Source organism: Pollachius pollachius (genome assembly GCF_949987615.1).
Source record: "Pollachius pollachius genome assembly, chromosome: 2".
NCBI lineage: Eukaryota > Metazoa > Chordata > Actinopteri > Gadiformes > Gadidae > Pollachius > Pollachius pollachius.
The window spans coordinates 43,535,289-43,554,463 of NC_136935.1; the positions used below are offsets into that span (position 1 = coordinate 43,535,289).

A 19,175-nucleotide genomic window follows, 5' to 3' on the forward strand; every position below is an offset into this window, starting at 1 on the left:
AGAGAGAAAGAGAGAGAGAGGGGGGGAGAGAGAAAGAGAGAGAGAGAGGGGGGGAGAGAGAGGGGGAGGGAGGGGGAGAGAGAGAGAGAGGGGGGGAGGAGAGGGGGAGAGAGAAAGAGAGAGAGAGGGGGGAGAGAGAGAGGCAGAGGGAGAGAGAATGCTGTTGAGAGAGATGCTGATCGGGAGACAGGTGTTTGTGTTGGAGGGGTGTTTGAGAGAGAGAGAGAGAGATGCATGTGGGTGTGTGTGTGTGTGTGTGTGTGTGTGTGTGTGTGTGTGTTTGAGAGCGACAGAGGTGTGAGTGTACGCGAGAGACAAAGAGAGAGAGAGAGAGAGAGAGAGAGAGAGAGAAACATGATGTGTGTGTGTGTGTGTGTTTGAGAGCGACAGAGGTGTGAGTGTACGCGAGAGACAAAGAGAGAGAGAGATAGAGAGAGAGAGAGAGAGAGAGAGAGAGAGAGAAAGAAACATGATGTGTGTGTGTGTGTGTGTGTGTGTGTGTGTGTTTTGAGAGCGACAGAGGTGTGAGTGTACGTGAGAGACAAAGAGAGAAAGAGAGAGATAGAGAGAGAGAGAGAGAGAGAGAGAGAGAGAGAAAGAAACATGATGTGTGTGTGTGTGTGTGTGTGTGTGTGTGTGTGTGTGTGTGTGTGTGTGACAGAGAGAGAGAGAGAGATCCAGAGAACCAAACCAGCGTCCGTCACCATATGGTTGTCATTGAACATATTTTCCTTCCTCGCCCCCCCCCCGTCTCTCCCCGCCCCCACCCAGACACGTCGCAGAGGACTTCATCGTCACACCCTTCGCTCAAGTGAGTCCTGACTCCTTTACCTGGCAGACTGCACTTATTTATTCCTCTCTGAATCGAGTGAAGGTTGAATAAAACATGGTTTTTGTTCATACGCCATCACCCAGGTGCTGGCAAGTCTGCGTTCGGTGCGCAGCAACTTCACACTCCTGGCCAACGTTTCCACGCCAACAGTCAGGTCGGTGGTTCACTGATTCCTGATCCCTATTTGTCAAGAGTTTCCCGGTTTCGCCGTACGTTCAAAATCAAAATCCCCCAAAAAGAGATAGACCATTGGTATTTAAATGTTGTACGCTGGATCCTGAGACAGAGTTATCGGAAACATCCACATCATGGGACCAAACCCTCCATACTGTACGATGCTGTATACTATAGTATGCACGTTGCTGTCATAGTAGTGTGTGGGTTTAAGTGGTTGTTCAAGCGTCCTCAGTCAGTGATGGTTGACAACAAACCCCTGGTCTACTCATCGCTTTTACACTGAAAACAAATGACAGGGGGAGCATTCATTTTGACCCCAAATGCGTCGATAACCATAGCTTTGTTTGTATTTACATCAATGTTTTTGTATTATTTTTTAATCTTTCTGGTCCTTTGCTTGCAGTGGTATAGGGTATATATATATATATAATATATATATGCTTATTCCTATCGTCAGCGTTGCATGCGGCACGTTTGCTCACAGGTGTTGAAGATAATGCAACCTACGTTATGTGTTCCAATGAGCGATCAATGACCACGGAGCCATCTAACGCACCGCCGTACCAACAGAAGGTCCCCGATGGGCGGGCTGAGTCCGGGTCCCAGGGAGGTCCTGAACGAGCAGCAGTACCAGGAGCTGGCCCTGGACACGCTGGAGGAGCTGGACTGGTGTCTGGACCAGCTGGAGACCATTCAGACCCACCGCTCCGTCAGCGACATGGCCTCCAACAAGGTACCCCCCCGGTACACCCGCCTCCCACCCCCACCATGGACCACCACGCACTACCATGGATGGTCGCTGAGCACTTTCAGGACGGAGATCCGCCAGAGGGGCTTTTATAAAATGGATCAACCCGGATCCCCTCACTCTATTCCTGAGGAGCCACCGGCCTGGTTCTCCAGCCTATCGGAGGGTTTCACATGATGGCACACACATTCCAAACTGCCGTCCTGGTGCTGATTCACCATATAAGGAATAATAAGAGCTGGTTGCTTGGTTAAAAACTGCAAAGATGGCGGGCTTGAGCTACTTTTGTATAACTTCAGATCAAATGTATGAATCTTCTGTCCTTGTTTCACTTGATTCAGTCCAATATTTATGTCCAAAATGTGCTGTCTCAATGTGTGAACTTCAACCAAATGCAGATTGGGCGAGTTGAAACACCACCAGGGTTAGTCACTACTTTATATAACAATGATCCATGTTTTCCCTTACCACAGTTCAAGAGGATGCTGAACAGGGAGCTGTCCCACTTGTCAGAGATGAGCCGCTCTGGAAACCAGGTTTCAGAGTACATCTCCAGCACCTTTCTGGGTAAGGCCAAATTCCAGCCTGTGGACCGGCCCCAACCAAACACAAGCCTGCATACTGTGGATACAGCGTCAATACTGCAGCAGATAACCATTTACCAGTTCCCTTTTTTACCTCCATGCCTGCCCTTGATATTTTTCACTAATCAGATTGTTTCGAGATATATTTTTTTGTGTATATTTTGTGGTATCTTCTAATATAACATGTTTAACATTTTACAATTATTTATATTCTTGTTTTACTGTTGTTTTACTCATCTTATACCTTTTCCACTTATGTAATAAAAACATCCCCTGGAAAACATCCCCTGGTGTTTGGCGTGTGTGTTAACATGTGTGTGTGTTTGTGTGTGTGTGTTTGTTTCTGTGGAACCCCTAAAGACAAGCAGAACGAGGCAGAGGTTCCGTCCCCTACCCTGAAGGAGAAGCCCATGAGCTACATCAGTGGGGTCCGCAAGCTGTCCCACAGCTCCAGCCTCACTAGCATCTCCCTGCCGCGCTTCGGGGTCAACACCGAGCACGAGGACCAGCTCGCCAAGGTGGGCACACACACACACACACACACACACACACACACACACACACACACACACACACACACACACACACACACACACACATACACAAACGCACGCACGCACGCGTTGGCGTTAATGTCTCCTGCTACCATGCACTGAATCTTCATCTTCAGTGGGTGAGATGCAATCGTTCTATCCTAAATACATATATCTGTGTGTATGTGTGTGTCATTGTGTGCGTCTTCGCGTGCATGTGTGTGTGCGGCTGTGCATTTGCATCTGTCTGCGGGCATGTGTGTGGGTTTGTCTGTGTGTGTGTGTGTGTGTGTGTGTGTGCGTGTACGTATGTGTGTGTGTGTGTGTGTGTGTGTGTGTGTGTGTGTGTGTGTGTGTGTGTGTGTGTGTGTGGGAACAGGAGTTGGAGGACTTGGATAAGTGGACCTTTAACATCTTCCGAGTGGCAGAGTTCTCCAACAACAGGCCCCTCTGCTGCATCATGTACTCCATCTTCCAGGTGAGCAGAGCATCACAGACAGCTCCCTCAAGTTGTTCAGACCAGTGGTCCCCAACCTTTGACCCTAGGTGTAATACTAAACGATCAGCTTGACCACCAGATATGCAAACAGTTAAAAATAGATCAATACACATGCAGTGGTGGAGCAAAGAGCGTCAACCCCCTCTTTATACACACGTGTGGCTGCCAGAAGGCCGTGGCCAGTGGGGAAAAGGGCAAAGAAAAAGTTATGCAGCAATACTGCTTATGCTGTCAGTGTGCTTATAAAGCAAACATAAATGGACACAAAGCATCAATGGAAAGTATTTTAGAAATATTAACCAGTCATGTTACTTTATTTACCGAACAATATTTATAATATTTTTATTTTCAATTATCTATATTATTTTGTATATATATTTGTCAATTATTTTATTTCAAGGGTCAAAGCACCAGCTGCAGTACCCTGGTGTACCACCAGTGGTTCACGTACCACAGGTTTAAAAACACTGGTTTAGACCAGACAAAAGAAACTCGATTAAGTGTCCCTATCAGTGAAGAAATAACTGTATATATAGTCAGATTGTTTCTCATTAAAAATAATTGCTTTGTATCGCAGAGTTCACCGGCTGACATTGTCAATGCTCTCCGGTGCCCAGTGTAACTTAGCACTACGTGAGAGTAATACGAAGAGATCAATGCAGTGGCAATAGAGGAGCAACATGCTCCTCTATTGCCACTGGTTCTCTTCTCCTCCAGTTTTACCCTAAATGGACGGACCTGGCCCTCTTCAGCTGTACTTATGACCTTATATGGATGAACTACACCGTGCTATGCTCTCCCCTCTCCCTTCTTCATCTATAAATCCTCTCTCTCCCTCTCTCTCTCTCCCTCTCTCTGTCTCTCTCTCTCTCTCTCTCTCTCTCTCTCTCTCTCTCTCTCTCTCCCTCCCTCTCTCTCTCCCCCTCCCTCCCCCTCTCAGGAGCGAGAGCTGCTGAAGACCTTCCGTATCCCGGTGGATACCTTCGTGACCTACATGATGACCCTGGAGGACCATTACCATGGCAACATGCCATACCACAACAGCCTGCACGCCGCTGATGTCACCCAGTCCACGCACGTCCTCCTCTCCACGCCCGCCCTAGACGTACGCCCGCCGCACACACACCCACACACACACACACACACACACACACACACACACACACACACACCCTCTTGTGATGTCAGAAGAGGCAGATTTCCAAAACGGCTTGAAATGGCCTATCACACTCACACCTGGTGGTATATTATGTCACCTTTGATACAATGAAAATGAGAGCAGTGAGAGGTCAGAAGGAGGCTGATTGTCCTGATGGTTCTCCAGAGTCTCCTCATCACCGCTGTTGATGGTTCATCGTGATCCTTCTCCTGTCCCCTCAGGCGGTCTTCACTGATCTGGAGGTCCTGGCTGCTCTGTTCGCTGCGGCCATCCACGACGTAGACCACCCTGGGGTCTCCAACCAGTTCCTCATCAGCACCAGTGAGTGCTCACACACACACACACACACATCATGCACACACACACGCATGCATGGGTGTACGCACACAGGCAAACACACACATACACGCATGCACGCATGGGTGCACGCACACACACAAATACACACCCACAAGCATGCACTCGCAGACATAAACACACACACACACACACACACACACACACATACACACACACACACACGGGCGCACGTACATACACGTACGCACACATGCACGCGCACACATGCACCCAATTTGATATATTTACATTTGAGTCATTTAGTCATCTGAAGCAGATGTTTTTATAGAAAGGGACTTACAGTAAAAAAAATTATTGACACATTTGTAATGAGCAGATGGGGCTTAGGCCCTAGAAGGGATACCTATAAGTCTTTGGATCCCCAAGGTCTCGGGTTCCAACAGCCTAACCCACTCAATTATTCCTGTTGCTCTACTCAAATGAATGTAAAAATGTAAAAATAGAACAAATCATAAAGCTAAGGCAATACAAAAAAAAACAGAAAAAGCAAAAACGATTACCTGAGGATCTCATGAACCACGTCAACAGTGTGTGTGCTGCCATGTGCCATAGACTAGTGCCTACCACTGTGTTTGTACGTTGACGCAACCTCCTCTGCAGACTCGGAGCTGGCCCTCATGTACAACGACGAGTCGGTGCTGGAGAACCACCACCTGGCCGTGGGCTTCAAGCTCCTGCACATGGACAACTGTGACATCTTCCAGAACCTCAACAAGCGGCAGCGCCAGAGCCTCCGCAAGCTCGTCATTGACATGGTGCGTCCGCTCACACCACGCTCCCGCCGTCGGTCTGGGAATAAACTCAGTGAAACACTGTGGTTGTGCTCCAGTCGTTGGCGGTGAGAAGGCTCCGGAGACGTGTGAGGAGAAGCAGATGGACTCTTTATCACGCGGATTATAAGTCCATCAGGACCAACGCGTCGCTGGATGGCTCGATGATCGATCTCTTGACTCTGAACCGCACATAACGGTCAAGCCTAGTGATCTGTTCATGGGCCTTAAACCAACTTTAACACACAACGCTTAACCCCTATATGGATGAGCTATACCTTATATGCTTTCCTCAATCCCCTTTTTATCTATAAAGCCGTTGTATCTTGTTGGTGTGCCATGGTAATTCTCTCTCTCTCTCTCTCTCTCTCTCTCTCTCTCTCTCTCTCTCTCTTTTAAGCCTAGAGATCTTTTTATGGGCCTTGAACCAACTTTAACACATAACGCTTATAAATATATGCATATATATATATATGTCTCAAATCTAGCACAAAGTTGACACTTCCACGCGCCGGGTGTCCATTGTTCGAAGAGGCTCACTCTCCGTCTTACAGCGGTCACGGCGACATTACAACCAGGAACCAATGCCCAGATAAACAGCTTCAATATCTCTCTCCCCTCTGTGTCACCCTGTGTCTCACTCTCAGGTGCTGGCCACAGACATGTCCAAGCACATGACCTTGATGGCTGACCTGAAGACCATGGTGGAGACCAAGAAGGTGACCAGCTCTGGGGTGCTGCTCTTGGACCACTACACCGAGCGCATACAGGTGAACGGGATCCACCCCGCGCACATTGATGCGCTTGTTTATTACTCGTAGATCGTTTGTTTGTTTTTCGCTTCTCTGTGAACCTTTACTAAACCAGGCTGAAACACTTAGTGGTTCAATTATCTATTGTAGATGAATTGGTTGTTGTGCTCGTTGGTGAAAGTCAGGGCCGGTGCTGGCCGTTTCGGTGGGGGGGGGGGGGGGGCGCTCTTTTTAGATATTAGGTAAAAACATCTAATTTGGCGAAATTGAGTGATATTGAGGTTATACAATCAAGAAAAAACAACGGTGGGCCTCTTCATAACTAATTTATATATTTTTTGTAATTCAATAATGTAATATATATATATGTATATATATTTTTTGCCTTATATAGCACGTTTTATCTGGACACCATATGTATTTTTTTTGTCCAGTTATGTGCCCCCCCAGGTACTTGGTGCCCTACGTATTCTGCGTATAGGGAGCGCCGGGCCTGGTGAAAGTTGTTGATGGTTGTGTGTGTGTGTGTGTGTGTGTGTGTGTGTGTGTGTGTGTGTGCAGGTGCTGAGGAACATGGTGCACTGCGCGGACCTGAGCAACCCCACCAAGCCCCTGCCCATCTACAGGCAGTGGACGGAGAGGATCATGGAGGAGTTCTTCAGACAGGGCGATAAGGAGCGGGAGCGGGGAATGGAGATCAGCGCCATGTGTGACCGACACAACGCCTCTGTCGAGAAGAGCCAGGTGGGTAGCAGTAGCAGAACGGCTCAGAACGTACGCAGACCCTGTGTACGTTTGACCCTCTTTTGGGGGGGGCGGAAGTAGCTCAGGAGGTAGAGCGGGTTGGCCGGTAACCGCAAGATGGCTAGTTCGATCCCCGGCTCCTCCTAGAGTGTCGAGGGGTCCCCGAGCACGGCATCTAACCCTAACTGCCCCCGACGAGCTGGCTGTCGCTTTGGATGGTTGGCTCCGCAGTGAATGTTTGCATGAATGGGTGAAGGTCAGGCAATATTGTAAAGCGCTTGGGATAAAAGCGCTATATAAATGCAGTCCATTTAACCTCAGCCAACTCTAGTGGCTTGCGTTGTAGCTAAAGTGATGGATATTTATGGTGGCTGTTACTGTTGGCTGAGAGACGAAAAGTGGATAAGAATAAAACGATATACAGAGAAACCTTCCCAAGAGGGATTGAATCGTGGATGGGCGAGTCTTACTTTTCGGGTTTATTTTTGTTATAGAGTACAGCTGCAGTAGAAAAGTTATGAAGAGGAGGTTGAATGTTAACTGAACACCATCCTCTAAGGATGGAGATCCTCGGGGAGAATCTCACCGCCGCTTTTACCCTTTCCCCCTCCAGGTGGGTTTCATCGACTACATCGTGCACCCCCTGTGGGAGACATGGGCCGACCTGGTGCACCCCGACGCCCAGGAGCTGCTGGACACCTTGGAGGAGAACCGGCAGTGGTACCAGAGCACCATGCCCCAGTCGCCCTCCCCTCCTCCGGACAGGCACCTGCAGACGGACCGCTTCCAGTTCGAACTCACCCTGGAAGACCTGGAGCACAACAACCACAGCCACGTGCACCTGGGGAACGCCGTGGACACAGAGCGGGCGCCGCGCTGCCACTGCAACGCCAACTGCACCGACGGACCCCTAGACGGCACGGAGGGGCCCAGCAACCACGTCAGTGAGGAGGAGGAGGAAGAGGAGGAGGAGGACAGTCAAAAGGAGGTGCACTACTATGGCGAGCAGAACGGTTTCAACCAAGAGGAGGACGTGGGAGGCGCGGAGGAGGAGCCGGAGAAGGGGGAGGAGGTGGTCGTTGACAGCGCCAAGGAGGAGGAAGAAGAGGAGGAGGAGGAAGGAGGGGAACCTGATGCAGAGGAGGAAGGAGCAGAAGATGAGGACACAGGTGGGGATGATAGGGCGGAAGAGGAGGAGGAGAAGGAGGAGGAGCTCCCCAATGACGAGGTGGCCAATGATGAGGAGGATGGGGGAGAGATGCCCGAGGAGACGGAGGCGGAGGAGGACCAAGTAAAGGGGGATGATGAGCAAAACCAACAAGAAGAAGGGGAGAGCCAAGGCGAGGGGGAGGAGGAAGAAAAGCTTGAGGGAGACTGCGAAGGTGAAAAGGAGGACAGAGAGGAGGAAAGTGATCTGGAAAACGAAGACAACCTAGACAAGGAAGAGATAGAGGAAGAGAAGGAAGGTGAAGAGGAGGAAAACAGGGAAGATAATCTAGACAAGGAAGAGATAGAGGAGGAGAAGGAAGGTGAGGAGGAGGAAGACAGGGAAGATAATCTAGACAAGGAAGAGATAGAGGAGGAGAAGGAAGGTGAGGAGGAGGAAGACAGGGAAGATAATCTAGACAAGGAAGAGATGGAGGAGGAGATTGAAGATGAGGAGGAGGAGGAGAATCATATGGATCAAGGCAGGGGGGAAGAAGAGGAGGAAGAGGGAGAGGAGGCAGAAGAGGAGCCAGAGGGAGACATGCTGGAGGAGCAGCCAGGGGAAGATGGCGAGGTTTCAGAGAAGGAGGAGGTAGAGGAAGGGGAGACAGAGGATGGGCAGGAGGAGGAAGAGGAGAGTTAGCTGGTTGTGGAATCACAACAAAAGATCAAAGTAATAACTTAATGGAGGGGAGACTCTTGTGGAGACTTCATGGATAGAAGGACAAATGATGGCAGTGGATAGTGAGATATAGAGAGTAAGAGTGTGAGAATGAGAGAGTGAGAGAGAATGAGAGATGAGTGGGAGAGACATGTTACCTGTAGATAACACTGAATCAACTGCAATGTACGAACGCAAGGAGGAATGAAACATCCCTTATACCTTATATGCTCCGAAACACAGCCTTCATACTGTTGTGTGTGCTGTAGCACACACACAAAACGTTTGGAAGACAAATTGTGTTGGCAACTGAAAGAAAATATATCATTTGTCACCTGAGATATATATTTCGTGGACAAGAGACAGAAAAACATGTACTGTACACCAAAAACTGATTTTTACCATATTTTAAATGTGTTCAAATGCTATAAATGTTGGAGCCTATGCACTGTATGGATTGGTAATAACTTAAAAACAGTGTTTCACAAGTCAATCTTTAACGACAGAGAGACCAATGATCTGCATCACCTAGCATCTACTCTACATACATCACTGCCATAGGGAATTAGGGTTGAAAGTGAGTTTTATCAAACTTTTGTAGCACCCCTGGTCCAAAACACACACATGCAAACAAGTGCATGTGAAGAAACCTCCAGATGTCATGGACTATTGCTGTCTCGTTCTCAGTGACGCACGTACGTGGGCCTACATGTGTACACACACACACACACATACACACACACACACACACGTGCGCACATAAACTAAAGACTCTTTATGTTGGTGTTTGAATAATGAACAACATGGATACTAACTATTCTTCCATTTTTGTCGGAAAAATGTAAAGAAACGCAAAAAATGTCTTTGGAATATATATAGTCTGTTGTCTTTACTTCCCGTGTTTTCCTTTGGAATCAAAACTGCTGGGCAGGCTCTGGTCTGGGAACAGAGCAACAGTCACATACACTAACTGATACGTCACACCGTTGGATATGGGAAATCTATCTATAACGTCATGATAAAACGTGCTATATATGGTGTGGGGATAACAACATCAAGGGCTTTTTTTTGTCCAGTTATAAACACAGATCTTCAAGAAGAAAAGGCTAACTCATAACATTCAGCTCAAACTGGAACCGCCATATACTACCCTAAACAAGGTACTGCAACGACACCATGGATGAAGTCCCGATGACAAATCACAGCCACTTTCGTAGAGAAATACGCCATCCGTTCCTTCTGACCGCGTTCTTTGACCTGTCGAGACATGTTCTGTGGAACCAGGGTAACCAGTGTGATGGTCTTCCGCCATTCCCCATTTTGTCTTTGTTTATTTATTGTTAAAAAAAAGAAGCTTTTGGCACTTTATCTAACACCTGTTACAAATATGTATATAGTGAACATGTATTTTAATCTGCTGATGTCACACAATAAATATGATTGGTCAACAAAGTTACCATGCACCTCCAATATGTTTTTTTCACTTCCATATTTGTCCCCGTCTTTGTATTTTGAGCCCAAAACCCTGTTTTCTGAGAGATTTCGGGACGTGTATGGGTTGGACTGGTTGCTAAGATTAGCTTTGAACCCCACTTAGAAATAACATAGAAAACCAGAAATCATTTTTCCCTTTAATAATAACAATAATAAATTGTTCTACATTTACAGGGATACCAATGAGGGAATTTTCCAACAAAGGGTACACAACACTTAAAAAAAACAGAACACTTTCATTCTCACACATTACCCCCCTGATTTTCTTTCTCTTCCAAAACCAAACCAAGCAAAGGAACCTTAACGTATCTAAAGCATTTGACTCAGCATACACTGAACGTACTCCTGGAGACAAACCCAAAACAGTGTGGGCAGGCATGTGGGAGGCACAGGCTTGAGTAGAAAATATTAGAAAAGAGAATATAAAAACAGTAAAGGGGGCAGTGCTCCAAGTTACAGTAGAGAGCTGTGCATGTGTCAGTTTAATGACTCACAACCTCCATCATTTTAATCAGTCGATTTATGAAAATATTAAGGTTATCGGCAAAAGTGATGTAAGCTCAGCCAACAAGCTCAGCAACAACAAAAAATAGGATAATAATAAATAATGGAAGCTCAGCATGTTCTAATTTTAGACGTCCACTAAAGATGTCCAGGGAGGGAAGCTCTCTATCTCGCCTGTTTCACTAAGCGGTTGGTCGCCGTGCAACAGTGCCAGTTTGTAGCGGAGACGTACCTTCAGCTGGAGAGGGAGAGAGAAAGAGAGGGGGGGAGAGGAAGTGAGAGGGCAAGGTTACAAAAGAGTAAGGCAGCAGCAATTATTGGTTCAAGACAAATGTCTTTGTCTACCAGTGTGGCCTGTGTTGGGCCTGGGTAAATGATAGCACTGATTAGGGTATAACACTTTTCCTCAGTCAGACCCTACTAATGAGCTGCTCATACGTCTCTATTTTAAACAGAGGTTATGAAAGCTAGCATTTAGCTACAAAAATGAATCTATTTGATTCAATTCCCCATTTTAGAAGGGAAGTAATCACCTGAACCGAGTGGCAGCATATAATCAGAGTATTCATATCCTAACCTCTGCTCTATAAAGTATCCGTCCATTAGTCACATAGCTATAACATATAATCAAAACCCGGAAAACATGACACATAACTGGCAATAGTCATTGGTCTAATTTGATGATTGAGAACTTTCCATAAAGACAGAGTTCAAAATACAACCACAGGCTATTCTTTATTCCTTCAATAAAATATTCTTCCTTCTTTTCTCACACATGAAAGGCCAATTGATACAGCCATGGATACACACTTCAGCATGGGGTGGGGTGTGCTATGGTGTCACGGGGGCCACAGCTTACCTTCTGGGGGTTGGACAAGAGGAGAACCTGGGAGATGGCTGCTGGAGGTAGCAGAGGGTTGAAGGGAGGCAGGTGTGAGCCAGAGGAAGGCTGGAGTTTCACAGACATGCCCTGCAGGAGAAGGAGTTGTCATTCAGACATTTAAACACCACAAAGGGGGAGACAAGAATACTAGACGAATATTGAGAAGAAATCCCTTTTTATCCCGGGGAATCCCAAACAAATGGCATTTCATTCAGAAAGTCGTCTAGGAGCACAGACCATCATCACAAAGACTCGGCGACAAAATAATGAATTGTTTTTGGTTTGGATGAAAGAATGTGGTTTGGTTTGGAGGAGTTTGGCAACCTTGGGCACGGCAGCCTTGAACAGGAAGTCCCTCACAGAAAGTGAGGAGGTGTTGATAGCAGAGAGAACCACCACGGCTTCGCCGGGATTTCCCCCTGGAGGGTCCCGGGCGAAGTGGAGGGAGACGTGCACCCCGGCCTGGTCCCACACTGGGAGGGGCTCCAGCTGTCCTGATGGACCAGAGAGAGGCAGAGACTGGTTTGGTAAGTTTGTTACTCGTAACCTTTGTAATATTCATGACATTGCTGATATCTAAACGTGCATCTTATTCTTTTAACTTTTATTCTCATTCATTTTATCTTCAATCATTGCAAACTTATACTCCACTGTTGTACCGCAAAGAAACTGAATTCCATGCACAATATATAGGCCATTCAATTAATATAATATTCTATTGTATAAAAGGTGATGAAATGACAAATAAAAATCCCTGAAACCCTGAATTCTTGAATCGAAATCCGGATAAAAAAAATCTGGCCAACTGTTGTTGTAGACAATTAAACAAAAAATAAATCAAGGATGGTGGGTAGTCATTATGTTTGTCATAATGCAGCCTGTGGGCATAGCTGCTTGTCTGACGCACCCAGACAACATTCTAGTCTCGGGGTTAACACAACACCGCAAGCTTGTTCGCACCGCAACTAATAAAGTTGTAACATCGCTGCGTAACAGCATTATCACCGCACCGCCCTGCAGAGCCCTGTGGCTGTATTAACACTGTACCAATACGCATGACCGTGAACGACTCATCTCTAATAATCACTCTTAATGAATGGGTCAAGGTGGAGGTGGACATACTGGGCCTGACTGCATCCATGGGAAGGTGGGTGTTTGTACAGGGCTGGGGAGGAGGCCGACGGCCCTCTGATTCCCCTGGGGACAGAGGGCAGTCCAGGGGCTGGCCCTGCAGCCTGAGAGGCAGTCCTGATCCAGCAGATGGTGGGTTTTGGATGAATGAGCTGTCAGGATTAAAGATACAAGTCAGTATTTAGACGACTTAAGGCGAAAAAACAAATCCATCGACAAAAATGAGTCCCTTAAAGGCCGGTTATCCTATGCAGTTGGAAAGGGAGAGTTGAGGGGGGTGTTTGGTTGCAATCTACGACCTCACCCCTAGATGGACCCAAATCCTTAACAATGTACCTTTAATTAAATGTTTACGGGTAAAAAAGCGACTTTGCCAGACAATCGATATTTGAATATTATATATATATATATCTATATATATATATAGATATATATATACACACACACAGTCATATCCCTCTTGATTTACATACACAGCTTACCAGATGGTGTCAGCCCCCTTCACAGAGCTGCCTTTTGCCCCAAAGACACTCTGAGCTGGGAGGAAGTGATCACCACCTCCACATGCATCATCGTCATTCATCCGAAGTCCTCTGCTGACCTGAGAGACATGAACAAGCTGGTTGAAGCAGACGATTGCAGCTCTTGATGTATTTTGTAATGGTCTGCATTCAGGCCACCCCAGCAGTATTTATCTAGAGTATGCATTTTGTAATGGTCTGTATTCAGGCCTTACCAGCAGTAGTTCTTTAGACAGAGTATGTATTTTGCAATGGTCTGTATCCATGCCTTACCAGCAGTAGTTCTTTAGAGTATGTATTCCGCGTCCCTTCAGTCCGACAGAGTTTGGCATGTTCAGTTATGCCTGAAGCACAGGGAGCGCACATTTTGTCTCATGTTTGAGGCAAGTCCCAACAAATACATAGAATCATATTGTTTTCAAACAGAGCAGAGCAAACATGGCAGGGCTGTATTTTGACGCCCACTTCGTCTAGGACTGAAGTCTATTTCTGACCCAAAAATGCAAAAAATATTTTGATACAGCATTGTGCTTTGGGGTTTAACGTGTCGAAAGAAGATAATTACACTGAACAGCGATACATGACGACCTCTACATTACGGATTTCTCAAATGAATTTAATGGTCAGACAGATTCCTCACCTAAATCAATGAGCTCCAGGTCAACCCCTGAGGGGAGGGTACCATTCCCACTGGGGGCAGGGGGAGGGAGGGACGAGAGGAGGAACGGAGGAGAGGAGGAGAGGGGGGATGGATGGAGGGGGGATTCTGCTGTTCTTTGGTCTGGTGGGGCGTCCAGGGTGGACAGGTCAATGAGGTGGTAGCTTCGAATCCCCCTGGGACTGGTAGGTGGCGCTACAGAAAGAGGAGAGGCACATCATCACATTTAAATGAGACATCTCATTTACCCAGTGACTTCCCAAGTGAGGCTGAGCTCTGCAAGGGCATACAATTGATCAATATTAGAGATACAACCAAATGTACATATGGACAAGTTTCAGAAAGTAATAGACAAGTACATGATGTCTGTAGGAATCATATATAAGTTTTGACTTTGAAAACATTCATTGAACGCAAAAAACCTTCTCGAAAAACCCTGTAACTATGAATGACAATTCTTTCGGTCATTTAGCAGGGGTTTAAACCGAAGGCTTGGGCTGGGAGTCAAACATTCTAACCACTAGAATATCCGACTGCTAACTCCAACCCTAGAACCAAAACAACAAACCCTAAAACCCAACCCCTTACCCTACTCCAGAATGGAAAACCAAACCCTAAAACCCAACATATTGGAACCCATAAACCTTACCTTAGAACAGAAAAAACCTTAGAACTGCGCCCAGTGGCTATATTAAAGCTTACCATTGACTGTCTTTTCCTCTTCCCGTGATGTTCCTCGAGTAGCTTGGTCCCCCTCGCTTTTCGCCGCCCTCTCCTTATAGGTGGTCACCACCTGCGTTAGCTTGTCATTAGCCGCAAGAAGCTGCGCCAGCGCCGTATCGTCGTCTGTCGTTTCGCTGGCTAGCCGGAACAAGCTAGGTCTGAGTCGATCACAATGCTCGTATAACACCTGTAGATTACAGGAGGACACAAGTTGAAAGATTAACATACAAAATAAATAAATATCACGAAAATAAACTGGGGGTTGATGTTTGGCATGGTTAGGAACAACACTGATACAGATTTATGAAAGACAGACTTACAAGCAAGCAATGTCACACATATATATAAATAACAAGGATCTCTCCGTGGTACCAACAACAGTTGTATGGTCATGTGAAGCTAAACAAACAATTAATAAATATCCAGAATAAGACAGAAACAAGCTTTAGAAACCATCAAACAACTTATCTCACTATTAATTAGATCAGAAGGTCAGTTAAGAAATCTATACTTTTATTAATTGGGAAGAAAAAATATAGCCAAACTTATATTAATATATGATATGCAGTTACCAATGGAAACAATGTACCCCAATATAGCAATTTATTGCTGAACCAGATAGCCCTTCCCAGTTTTCCAGCCTTTTAAATCAATATGTTATGCACGAATCAAATGCGGCACTGTGATCTATTAATACTAGAACTGATATTTTCGACCCACTGTCATTTAAAACCTTGATAAGCGTCGACCGAGTGCTTTGATGAATCCAGGCCTAAAAATGTCCAAAAATGTTTTGATGCCAGAAATATGTAGAGTTGTAGGAAAACAACTTTATCCAATGATTTTACTTAGAAACGATGTGTTGGATATAGGCCTGTAATAACCACTGCATCAAGATCATGAAGGCTACAGTTGAAGGGTCTTCAAACACTGTACAACCTCCTCAAGGGTTTCACAGTCACTATAAACATGACAGCGTACAGCCTAGACCAGCATTTCCTAAACAATGCGTTAAACAAAAGGACCACCGATTCTGCTGTGCTCAGCGTTTCCAGCGAGTGTGCGGTCGGATCGAGCGGAAGCACTGAAACGGTCGCGGGAGGAAAAAGCATAGGAACCCCTGGCCTATGCAATGGGTTTTTTTTAACACCACCCATACCCTGAGCTCCTCACTGTGCTGCACCGGGGCTCCGGTCCTGCTGCTCTGGGCCAACAGCTCTCTCAGCCGGGAGGCGCTGGTCTCCACCTCCTTCAGAGTCGAAACGCGCTTCGATTCCCGCGCTGCCTTGTCCTGCTCCTGAGACACAAGAACACAGCGTCTCAGATGAACCGGGCTAGCTGTAATGTGACGCTCAAAACCCTTAGCCAATAGGACGACAGCGCCGCCTCTGTGGGGAGAAGGGGGGGGGGGGGGGGGGCTGTGGGGAACCCTCACCTCTTTGATGGTGTTTTTGATGAGTCTGTTGGCGGTCTGCAGGTCCTCGGGACATGTGCTCTTCAGGAGCCTGGATAAGAGCTGGGGACGCCGTCACAATGCAGTTCTATGTATATTTGACTTGGAGATTCACATTCAGAGAGTTTTATGGCAAGGTGCACATGTGTCAAGGGATTATGATACTTAAGTACACAAACTTTACACCACACAAAAGGCACAAACACACATGTACCTCTGCCTTGCCCTCCTTGTCAAAGACGGACTCTTTGGTTCTCTGCGATGGTGGGGGCATTGCAATTCGGTCTGGCAATGCAGGGTCTTTTTTAACAATACCTTAAAAAACAACAGACAAATGCATATTATTTAAAAAAAGAACAACAAAGCTTTTCTTTGTGAATAAAGGTCGTAGTCATGTCGGAAGAATTCAGTATCTCACAGCCGTCAGTGGTGTTTTGTGTGTGTGAGTGTGTGTTGACACCTTGTTTCTTAAGCATTCTGTACGCTTCCTGGATCTTGGCTTCCTCTTTGAGCCACAGAGTCCAGCCGTACAGCACCTCCGTCACCCGCTCCTTCACCCTGTCTGAGCTCCATTTGCCCAAGTACTGTGGAGGTAGAACCAACAGGTTGAGAGAGGGGGACAACAACAAGCAGTCTCATTCATAACTATTACTAATTGGATTTTATCCAAAGCAAGTGTATATGTTACTGAGGTAGGGGTAAGGCTAAGGTTAATATAGAGAACCATGTCAGCTCAGCTGTTTGCAATTTTTAAAAGAGCCTTATTCACAGATTCCCATATAAGCCCTTTATTATTGAGTAATGTGTGAATATGTTTAATAACTAGTATTGTCTATATACAAATTAAGCAGATATGCTGGAACAAACTTTGAGCAGTGAAATCTTTTTAGGTTGCGATAAAACGAAATGCCTACTTTAGGTTTGACTTAGATAAATGTTTCAATTCATATGAATTTAAACATTATTATTATTGTTGTTGTTATTGCTCTGAATTAAAATGTGTGACCTTTGGAATCAGCACTTTGATGAGTTCATTGAGAAAACGGAATTTAACGGCCTCCACTTGAAATCTCCTGCCACAGTTGTCCATGCATGCTTCCAGAATCTGAAATGCAGGGAAATTAAATTATCTAACAACATACAAGCAAAATAAATTGCAGACATTTTTCTTTCAATTAACACGTGTATTGCTCACACACTCATCCACGTGCACACAAGTTCAATAAGGGTGTTTCCTGACACTGTCAAGAGCTTCTCTAAACACTAATAATGATATGAAACTGCTGTTCACACTTGAAAGTATATCACGGCTGTCATGTGATGATGGTTACTCATAAAGGCCAAAGCATAAACCACTTGAAAAGAAAAAAAACAAAATGTCTCCAAAACACACAAGAGTACAACTAGTTTTCTGTTTTGTTTTTTTAAGTAATAAACAAAGGTCTAATTGGAGTGGCAAAGGAAGAACAGAGAAGGTTTAGCTCAGCATTGGACACCAGATAGGATAAAGGGTGTTGTTGCATGTGGCATGAGGGCTCACGGTTAGAGCCTGCAGAGCTTCGTTGTCCTGGGGGGACTGGATCTTGTGGGCCAGAAGCCGCGTCGCTACCTGAGGACTGAAACGCAAGCGACAGCTCACTCAGATTGGGAACACGCCATGGGGAAACACAGAAGAGACTTCGATCCATTGAGGACATAAAGAAGGTATTAAAAGGACACATTAAGAGTATGAGATGAGTACTCTATGAGAAGGATGGCTTTCATTTATGTTCATTTCATTCTACACCCCCTTTTCCTATCCTTTTGGCTGGAAGTAACTTTTGAAAAACTAGTAATAAGCGAGAAAGAACCATTGCCGGTTCATTATGTCCTCTAACCCTCAAAACGGTGGTCACATCATAATTGCCCTCTCATTTCAAACAAGTTTACTCTGTAACAGCTCTTACCCATCAGTCTCCTGGTTGACAAGTTGGTAGAATTCCTGGATACAATCCCACCGGTCTTCCATATTATTGGGGTCTGTGGCTTTATCTGAAAGGAAGGTAGGAGTTTAGCAGTGTGTGTGCGTGTGTGTATCAACATAAACCAACTTTTAACTTAAACAACTTGGAACATAAACAAACCCTCCTAAATCACGTGCTTTGTGCGATTGGCCCTAATGTATGATTTACAACGCATACAACACTTCAAAAGTGACCAGTGAACGCAGTTAGGCTATACAGTACTACACAGTTGCAACATTGTCGAGTGAGTGATCACAGGTAGCAAAAGCAGTCCCAATTATGACTGTTGTTGCCCATTGTTATTTATGAAACCACACTTCCTGTTCACTCACAAATGGCTTTTAACGTCGTCTGGCGTAAATTTGTATCATATCATATATTCTTTTATAACTTATACAAACAAACCGATAACATGCACTATGCAAACTGGTTTAACGACAACATCGTTTAATAGAGAACGAGTGCATTCGAAACCAAGCAATCTTACCCATGAAAGTATCGTTTCCTATAGTCGACTCTAACGTTTCATATCGTTTATTTATTTTTAAACGTTTTTTTAGCCGCCACTTACTGAGCCATGAGTCCAGGTTTTCTTCTCCGTCTCTTTTCGCCATGGAGCCGTTGTGCATACTCTTGTCCGGGATCAGACTTGTTTTATTTACACACAACGCGTAGTTTCTCTGGTTGTGGACTACTCAGTGTACAGCTATCAAACTGCTATTCGGGTTGTCGTTGTCAGCGCAGCAATGCGTAGCGACATGTGACACTCGTTATCTGCTT

At 45.7% G+C, this 19,175-nt stretch overlaps 1 protein-coding gene and 1 pseudogene across 2 annotated transcripts in view; one reads left to right on the plus strand and one right to left on the minus strand.

Annotated features, from left to right (window-relative positions):
* The window catches only part of LOC307071366 (3',5'-cyclic-AMP phosphodiesterase 4C-like), a 13,506-nt pseudogene extending 4,499 nt beyond the window's left edge, over positions 1-9,007 (plus strand). Inside the window, exons 5-17 of the transcript in view lie at positions 772-811; positions 916-986; positions 1,580-1,742; positions 2,231-2,324; positions 2,702-2,859; positions 3,254-3,352; positions 4,314-4,478; positions 4,754-4,853; positions 5,493-5,647; positions 6,310-6,432; positions 6,976-7,158; positions 7,772-8,624; positions 8,709-9,007. The product of the transcript in view is annotated as a 3',5'-cyclic-AMP phosphodiesterase 4C-like (transcript). The remainder of the gene's footprint in view (positions 1-771; positions 812-915; positions 987-1,579; positions 1,743-2,230; positions 2,325-2,701; positions 2,860-3,253; positions 3,353-4,313; positions 4,479-4,753; positions 4,854-5,492; positions 5,648-6,309; positions 6,433-6,975; positions 7,159-7,771; positions 8,625-8,708) is intronic.
* Positions 9,008-10,642: 1,635 nt separating this feature from the next.
* On the minus strand, positions 10,643-19,107 carry LOC307071049 (ADP-ribosylation factor-binding protein GGA2-like). Its single transcript, XM_079729916.1, has 16 exons — positions 18,967-19,107; positions 18,339-18,423; positions 17,933-18,008; positions 17,399-17,497; positions 16,853-16,976; positions 16,607-16,707; positions 16,375-16,455; positions 16,099-16,236; positions 14,919-15,126; positions 14,199-14,411; positions 13,832-13,902; positions 13,520-13,638; positions 13,029-13,189; positions 12,231-12,400; positions 11,883-11,993; positions 10,643-11,261 (listed from the first exon to the last, which is right to left on the minus strand). The coding sequence occupies exons 1-16, from the start codon at positions 19,022-19,024 to the stop codon at positions 11,151-11,153; spliced, it is 1,926 nt and encodes a 641-aa protein (XP_079586042.1). The 5' UTR covers positions 19,025-19,107; the 3' UTR covers positions 10,643-11,150.
* Positions 19,108-19,175: the final 68 nt, after the last annotated feature.